We start from the raw sequence: 8,846 nt of genomic DNA on the forward strand, positions 1-8,846 counted from the left end.
GACGGGGTTTCGCCATGTTGACCAGGATGGTCTCGATCTCTTGACCTCGTGATCCACCCGCCTCGGCCTCCCAAAGTGCTGGGATTACAGGCTTGAGCCACCGCGCCCGGCCAGAAATCTACATTTTTAATGGCTTCTATACACGCTATCATTAGAAAACTTTCTTTTTGAATGTGTTTTTTAGAGTATTTCTAAGGTCTTCATAGACTCATGGTCTTTGAGTACCTCTAAAAGGCCATTATAAGGACATCCAAATCTAAATTATATGTTCTAAATTATGAGCAGATGGATTTAAACCTGTTGAAATGCAGTCATTTGAACAAACATGTACCAAATGATGCAAACTATCTCTGAAAAAAATCTTCTTTCTTAAGGGACAGAAGAGAATATTTTCAGTGTGGTATATATTTAATGTTGAAAGCCTGGGCAACACAGTGAGACCTCTTTTCTGCAAAAATATTTTTAAAAATTTAGCCAGGCATGATAGTGCACTACTACAGGCGAGACTACAGCTACCTGGTAGCTGAGCTGGGAGGATCACTTAAGTCAGGGCCAGGGAGGTTGAGGCTGCAGTGTGTTCGCACTACTGCACTTCAACCTGAGTGACAGAGCAAGACTTTGTCTCAAAAAAAAAATCGAAATTAGAAAAATAAAAAGCTACAAGGCTAGTATCAAGACTTCCTTTGCCCTCCCAAATACATGCATCATGTAATATACTATTGCTCAAAATTTCTTTAATGGAAGAAAATCTTGCTATGTATCATCCTTTCTAGAAAACAGGCTTTATTCCCCTCTGTTTTCAGTGTCCTCCTGCCCCACCACTTGGCACCAAAACTGGGAGTATATATGAGAGGGGTTAGCTTCCTAAACACAAATGGTCTACTACTACGGCAATTGTTGGTAGGGTGAGTCTTGATTAGGGTATCAGTCTGAATTTTTTTTGTTTTTGTGACGCAATCTCGCTCTGTCACCCAGGCAGGAGTGCAGTGGCACGATCTTGGCTCACTGCAACCTCTGTCTCCTAAGTTCAAGTAATTTTCCCTGCCTCATCCTCCCGAGCAGCTGGGATTACAGGCACTGGCCACCATGCCTGGCTAATTTTTGTATTTTTCAGTAGAGATGGGGTTTCCCTATGTTGGCCAGGCTGGTCTTAAACTCCTGACCTCAGATGATCTACCCGCCATGGCCTCTCAAAGTGCTGGGATTACAGGCATGAGTCACCGTGCCTGGTCTGAGCCTGAAATTTGAGTTAGCAAAAATTTGAGATGAAAATTTAAAGATTACACTTTCGATATTTTAATAGTGAAAGGATGACATTATATTGCCATCTTAATAACAAAGTTAAAAACTATGGAAGATTTTTTACTCATCATTGTTTTACAGTGCCACACAAACGGGAAGTGGGTTGGTGGTTTTTTTTTTTTCTTTTTGGTGAATTTTGGATTGCACCAGAACAGGCCAGTGAATCATAAACTTTCTGCTCTGTTTCCTACCTCTTGACTGGTTTAGACAAGTTTGATCTTAGACAAGCTTAATCAAGTGAACTTTTTCCCATATGCTAAACATATATTGATTTGACATACTTGTTGGTGAAATAATCAATACAAGTGGGTTTAAAGCACTCTGTAAGTGAAAATAAAAAATACTCTGCAAAGATTACAACTTGAGTATATGCTGCTGGTATTTTATGGCACAGAAAAGAAAAAAGGCCAAAGGCTTTGCAGCTGTGCACTGATTAATCAGAAAGGGATGAAAGAAATTTCCTTTCACGTCATAAACTGTCTGATTGTGATACCTGTTAGTTATGAAAGGGATTTTTTTTTTTTTTTTTTTGAGGCAGGGTCTCACTCTCAAGCAGGCTGGAGTGCAGTGGCACGATCTTGGCTTACTGCAGCCTCCACCTCTCCAGGCTCGAGCAATCCTCCCACCTCAGCCTCCCAAGTAGCTAGGACTACAGGCACCCACCACCAGGCCCAGCTAATTTTTTTTTTTTTTTTTTTTTTTTTTTTTTGTAGAGATGGGGTTTTGCCATGTTGCCCAGGCTGGTCTCAAACTCCTGGACTCAAGCAATCCACCTGCTTCAGCCTCCTAAAGTGCTGGGACTATAGGCATGAGCCACCGTGCCCAGTGGGATTTTAAAAAGAATTTTTCCTATCAGAAGTTCCTAAACTTAAAAAGACATGAAACTGATATTTTTTAAAGCTCTGCATTTTGATGGGGACAATCAAATCATCTACTATTTGCCCAACAATGCACAGATGCTGAAAGAAGTCTGAGAGGTTAAAACATGCTCCATGCCCTGGACAATTTTCCAATTTTATTAGGCAATTAAGATATGTGTGTGCTGTAATAATTAGAGAGTATCAAGACAAGCAGGGGCTGAATAGTAATGCATTTGATAAGTGCTATAGGTGCTCAGGGAAAAAAAAAATCAGGGTACCCTGGAAAAAAATCGGTGCAGGGAAGAAAGTGGAAAAGGGCTAGGCATTTCCTATTCCAAGGTTTGTAGAAAGTACCTGAGTAGAGAAGAAAATTCCAGCATTCCAGAAGAGGTAGACAATTATTGCATAAGCTGGTGAAAAACTCTTTGAAATGTTAAAGTATCAAAATGGTCACTGAGGTCACCAGCCTTTTTCAAACGACCCAATATTAGTGTTTGTAGTGAAGATGGACTTGCGTGTTCATTTAGTTATACAGCAGGGGATAAAGTTAATTGGTATATTGGGTGCCAGAAACTGGACCTGAATGCATCCTCTTTCTGTGAGTAGCAGCCCATTGAGATTACAAAGAAAATCTTTAAACAGAAGTGAAGCAGGGTTTTACTACCATTAGGGGAAGGGGGCACATAAAAAAAGGTTGCCAACCAGTTGGCAACTTTTTTTTTCTTTTTTGAGATGGAGTCTCACTCTGTTGCACAGGCTGGAGTGCAGGCGTGATCTTGGCTCACTGCAACTTCCGCCTCCCAGGTTCAAGCGATTCTCCCGCCTCGGCCTCCTTAGTAGCTAAGATTACAGGCACCTGCCACCATGTCCGGCTAATTTTTGTATTTTTAGTAAAGACGGGGTTTCGCCATCTTGGCCAGGCTGGTCTTGCACTCTCAAACACGTGACCAGCAGCGCGGGTGGGGCCTGCAGGGAACCAGGCCCTCACCCGACTTTAAGTGATTCAACACCCTTCCTGCTGCCAATCTGGCCAGCTTTTTCTGACACTTAGCAGCAGCAACTGACCCCCACCTCCAACCCACAAACCCAAGTCCCTAGGGGCACAGCTTCTATGTATTCTCTGAAACAACCCCATGTAGAAGCTCTTTCCAATAAGCAAAATAATGAACTCCCACCTAAACACCCATTCTAATTTACACCTAAATCACACAAGCATCCTTCTTCTAAGAAGACATGATAATCATTTTGAAAATGATTGCAATATTCCCAAACTTGAAATAAAAAACGGGCAAGTATCTGGAAATTGGATTACTGGTCTCTAAGACCACTCATCCTTTCAGAGGTATCCAGCACTGGATCCCCGGATTCCCTGGCTTCAACTTCCAAGTGCCTCAGACGTGTTCCATTAACAGCCCTTCCTCCTTTTCTCTCCCCACTTTCACTCCAATGGCAGCAAAGTGTCCCTACCCACCCGACCCCACAGTTTCTTTGGAGACAGCACACATTTCCTGACAGCCAGTCTCAGGGTTTTTTTGTTGCTGCCCTCCTGTGACCTCCAGACATTGCTCTCCTGGGCCACATAGGATTTATTTGTTCTGTATAGGGAGGGATGTCTGAAAAACTCGATGATGATGATTATTATAACTATGACATAATTTTAAGCACTTGTATTCTGGACTCAGTTACTAAATGCTGAACCTGAATTGGTTCCTATAAACCTCATTAAAAAACAAACACCTCAGTGAAGCAGGTACTACACCTACCCCCGCATCACAGGTGAGAACACTGCAGTTAGGCAGCTTGCCAGGTCGCCGGCTTCTCTTTTTTTCTTCTTTCTTTTCTTTCCTTTTTCTTTTCTTTCTTTTCTCTCTCTCTCTCTCTCTCTCTGTCTCTTTCTTTTCTCTTTCTTCTTTTTTTTTTTTGAGACAGAGTCTCGCTCTGTCGCCCAGGCTGGAGTGCAGTGGTGTGACCTCCCGGGTTCAAGCGATTCTTGTGCCTCGGCCTCCCGAGTAGCTAGGATTACAGGCACCCGCCACCAAGCCCAGCTAATTTTTGTATTTTTAGTAGACAGGGTTTCACCATGTTGGCCAGGCTGGTTTCGAACTCCTGCCCTCAGGCGCTCCACCCACATAGGCCTCCTAAAGGGCTGGTATTACCGGCATGAGCTACCGCGCCCAGCCTGGTGCCCCAGTTAATCCACGGCAGGCCGCGGTTCGAACCCTGCTGATGTGAGCCCCGGGCCGCGTGGTGCTGGCCCAGAGAACTACTCTCTCCCCCGCCACCGCTCGCGTGGCGTCGCGCCTGAGGTAACTTGGATCGCTGGCGCCGCGGGCTACGTTCAGTGGCTGCCAGGGAGACACGTGACCGGCAGCACGGGCGGGGCCTGCAGGGAGCCCCGCCCCGCCCAGTTAACAGGCGGCCGCGGCGGTGGCGCTCAGTGCGCTGTGAAGCTGTCGGACTAGTTGGTGTCCCGGGAGCGAGGCCATGGCCACGGTGCGGGAGAAGGCTGCTGCGCTGAACCTCTCGGCTCTCCACAGCCCCGCGCACAGGCCTCCGGGTAGGTGCCGAGGACCCCTGCCCGGGACGGCGCAGGGCGGGCTGGGATGCGCGGGCTGGGTCCAGCGCGGGGCGGGCGGCGTGGGGCGTTCGGCCGCCTGCGCCCGGCAACGGCCGGCTGGGCGAGCCCCGCACAGCTGCGACCACTTGGCTAGAGCCCATGCCGAGCGGGCAGATCGGGTGTCGCTCTGGCTGGTGGGCTGCAGGCGGCAGACCCCGCCCGCACAGCCCAGCTTTTTCTCAAACTCCCAACTTGACCGCGCGTTAGTCTGCGCGCCAGCTAACGTGCCAGGCACGCGCCGGGGAGCTCCGGGATGTGCCCCGCGGTGCTGCCGGCGACAAGTGTGGTATCTGGAATTTCTGTAGCTCTTTGCCCTCTGTCTCAACCACAAACCTTGACTGCGCAGTATGGCCAGGGGCCGAGTGCCTCCCTTCCCCACTTTGTTCTCCAGACTGCTAGCAGTCAAGAGTCAGCTTGTCTCCCCAGACTCTTCCTGGGAGGGATGAGAGGTTATGTGAGTTCTACCGGCAGGAATTTGGCATAAAAGATATTTATTAATACTTGTTTATTAATAAGCAGTATTTTACTGAATAGAAGTTTTTGACTTAAAAAATAGTTACATGAAATTAGGAGAGAAGCTGGCAAATTCTGCCACCAGCTTAATCGTGTCTTTTGGGGGCAGTTAATTCAGGAACCTGGTTTCTTCAGATGTTCAAACACTTGAACAGAATCGGATGATCACTTGTAAAATGCTGGTTATAGCAGACCTACAACTCAGTTAATAGGGGTGACTCATAACTGTTAAGATACTCAAATAACACTCGGCTTTTTTCTTTTGGTTAACAACCTTTTCCCCTCTCTGGAGCTCCAGTCTGGGGTGTCATAGGAATTGGTTCTCTTTCTGACAAAAGTCTTTCATTTGTAAAAAACACCAACCAGTGAAACTGTGATTCCTTCCTCTGGGTCTCGAGGGTGCATCTCAGTGGTCCTACTCTTGTGGTTGACTTGCTGACTAATGCTTCTTTTAATCTTCAAAATGCAAATGATAAATTATGATAGAGAACCATTTTTCACTTGTTCTTTTCTAAGAAATACAATATTGACCTTAGTCTGCTCCCATGTAAAGGATTCAGATAAGCATAGTGGCCACATTGAGAATATCTCGATTTATGTTGTGAAAAGAAAAATACTAAGACCTTTGGGAATTTAAAACCAAATGATATTGAGAACAGTCTTGAGAAATCTTTTTCTACTCAGTCACAGCTGTCCAGTTTTAACACCCTAAACACAATTCTCTTTACATTTATCTATTTTCATGAGATTTTGGTTACTGTCCAACAAATGTCCTTTTTCTTTGTTGTCTTGACAATTCTGTGAGTAATATTTTAAAACCTCTTTTGAAAAAAAAAATCTTAAAATTCTCTTAAATCCTAAGTGATTTAGGATTTATAGATTTGTTATTTACTGATGAAAAGTTAAAGTGAAGGAAATTCCCAAATGTCACCTGCTTAAAATAAAAACATGATACCCTGTCTTCTCTAATAGCTGAAATTCTGGGTCTTTGGGCATTTGTGAACAGGTTCTTAGATGGTGTAAGGGAATATGTATTCAGAAATCAATTAGATGACTCTCAGAAGAAAGAGTTGAAGTGCTGGTTATCAGAAGTAGAAGGGAAAGAAAAAAAAAACAATGTCCTCTGCACACCAGCTGCAGTGGACAGTGAGGGGCTCGCTGCTATTCTCATTCATTTTGCTTGCTACCGCTGGAATCCCGACCTGGTAACATTTGTTAGCCCTTCTTTCACCTTTTAGTTGTCTTGTCATAGTCCCAGTGAGCCAAGTAATGGTAGCACATTGTTCTTGGTTCCTGGCCATTCTTTTTCTGTGTGCTCTGACAGGCAGCTGCATACTTCTGTTTCTCCACCAATTAGTAGCTCTCCCTTACCTCAAAGGGGCTGTAATGACCAAGGACCTGATTTATGTACAAGAAATGAGATCTATATGCCAGTCTTCGGCCAGTACATCAAAGACACTTGTCTTTTAATGTGACAAACAAGAAAGTGGTCTGTTATCCTGTTATCCCTTTATACTGTAACCTAATTCTTTGAGTTTGCCTGGTATCACTTTTCCAGGGAGCTCAAAAGTACTTCCCATATGCTGTCTCATTAATCTTTGTGAATTAAAGCAGGGACTAATGTCTGCTTTTGTTGATAATTCACATAGATACTTTCAATTTTTCTTGTTTGTAGAGACTCCTTTTACCTACCTGCACCCTTCTTTTTAGAGGCAATCACAGTCTTCAGCATGATGCCTCTAATGCCAACTAGCAGGAAAATAAACTTGGACTACCAGAACCAATATCCAGTAAAAGTGTTGCAATCTTGGGATCATAGTATAGGAAATTTTTCCACTCAGTCACCACTGTCCAGTTTTAACACCATGAACACAATTCTTTCTACATTTGTCTGTTATTTTCATGAGGTTTTGGTTACTGTCCAACAAATGTCCTTTTTCTTTGTTGTCTTGACAATTCTGTGAGTAATATTTTAAAACCTCTTTTGAAAGAAAAACAAATATTTCTTAAAATTATCTTAAATCCTAAGTGATTTAGGATTTATAGATTTGTTATTTTCTCATGAAGAGTTAAATCCTCTAGTATGTGCCACATCTTGCCTTCTCAACTCCTGGTGGCCTTTATGTGATTGAATACTGTTCAGAGATTGACATTATCATCCAGGTAGTAGGACTAGGTAAAAGGTAAACTCCTAAGGTTGTGGATAGTATGGTCCATTTGTCATAATTAATGAACCAATATTGATACATATAATTATTAACTGAAGTCCACACTTAGATTTCCTTGGTGTTTGCCTAATGTTGTCTTCCAAGATCCCATCCAAGATACTGTATTACCTTGAGTTGTCAGGTTTCCTTAGACTCTTCTAGACTGTGACAGTTTCCTCCTTTTGTTTTTAGTGATACATCTGTTAATTTCTGGGCATTTTGCTAGACACATTAACATGTTGTTTCATGATCCTCACAGTGAGTGAAAGAAGTGGAGTTAGCTCTGTTTTGCAATAGAAAAGTTAGGCAGTTTGCCCAAGATTGTGTTATCAGTAAATGATGGACCCAGTGATGGGACTGCAAAGTCCACGCTGTTAGTCTGATTCTTTGTAGTCACAGCACCTAGCACTCTCTGTTGCATTAGCACAAGTTTCCATGTCTGAACAGTCTTCAGTTAACCCAAGGTTTCTTAACCTTGGCACTATGGATGTTTTCTTTGTAGTGGGGGCTGTCTGTGCATTGTAGGATGTTTAGTAGCATCCCTGGCCTCTACCCACGAGATGCCAGGAGTACCCACATTCATTGTGACAATCAAAAATGTCTCCATACATGCCATGTGGTGGGTATAATCACCCACTGAAAACCACTGGGTTAAACTTTGTTTAAAAATGTTTTTTATGGCCGGGCGCGGTGGCTCAAGCCTGTAATCCCAGCACTTTGGGAGGCCGAGGCGGGTGGATCACGAGGTCAAGAGATCGAGACCATCCTGGTCAACAAGGTGAAACCCCGTCTCTACTAAAAATACAAAAAATCAGCTGGGCATGGTGGCGCGTGCCTGTAGTCCCAGCTACTGAGGAGGCTGAGGCAGGAGAATTGCCTGAACCCAGGAGGCGGAGGTTGCGGTGAGCCGAGATTACGCCATTGCACTCCAGCCTGGGTAACGAGAGCGAAACTCCGTCTCAAAAAAAAAAAAAAAAAAAAATTCAGTCTTTACATTCCTATTGTCAGCAGTTTATTTAAAGACAGGGTCTCTGTCACCCAGGCTGGAGTGCAGTGGTGCAGTCTTAGCCCACTGTAACCTCAAACTTCTGACCTCAAGCAGTCTTCCCACTGTGGCCTCCCAAAGTCCTGGGATGAGAGGAGTGAGCCACTATGCCTGGCCTGGCAGTTTTGACCTGAAACTAACCTAAAATACTGTGTTCAACTATTTTATCAGTAGATAAAGAAACCTACTTACAGAGATTGTCTCTTACGTAGAGTTTTTATAGCTGACCTCTATTTAGACCTGAAACTAACCTAAAATATTGTGTTCAACTATCAATAGGTGAAGAAACCTACTTACAGAGA

General features: G+C 44.0%; 1 protein-coding gene across 1 annotated transcript in view; it reads left to right on the top strand.

The window, feature by feature from the left end:
• Window positions 1-4,549: 4,549 nt before the first annotated feature.
• Window positions 4,550-8,846, top strand: part of DEPDC7 (DEP domain containing 7) — a 19,450-nt gene continuing 15,153 nt past the window's right edge. Inside the window, exon 1 of the mRNA XM_017514280.2 lies at window positions 4,550-4,719. Within this exon, the coding sequence (XP_017369769.1) occupies window positions 4,647-4,719 (73 nt within the window). The 5' untranslated portion in view covers window positions 4,550-4,646. The remainder of the gene's footprint in view (window positions 4,720-8,846) is intronic.

Source organism: Cebus imitator, unplaced genomic scaffold (assembly GCF_001604975.1).
Source record: "Cebus imitator isolate Cc_AM_T3 unplaced genomic scaffold, Cebus_imitator-1.0 Scaffold521, whole genome shotgun sequence".
In the NCBI taxonomy this organism is placed as follows: Eukaryota; Metazoa; Chordata; class Mammalia; order Primates; family Cebidae; genus Cebus; species Cebus imitator.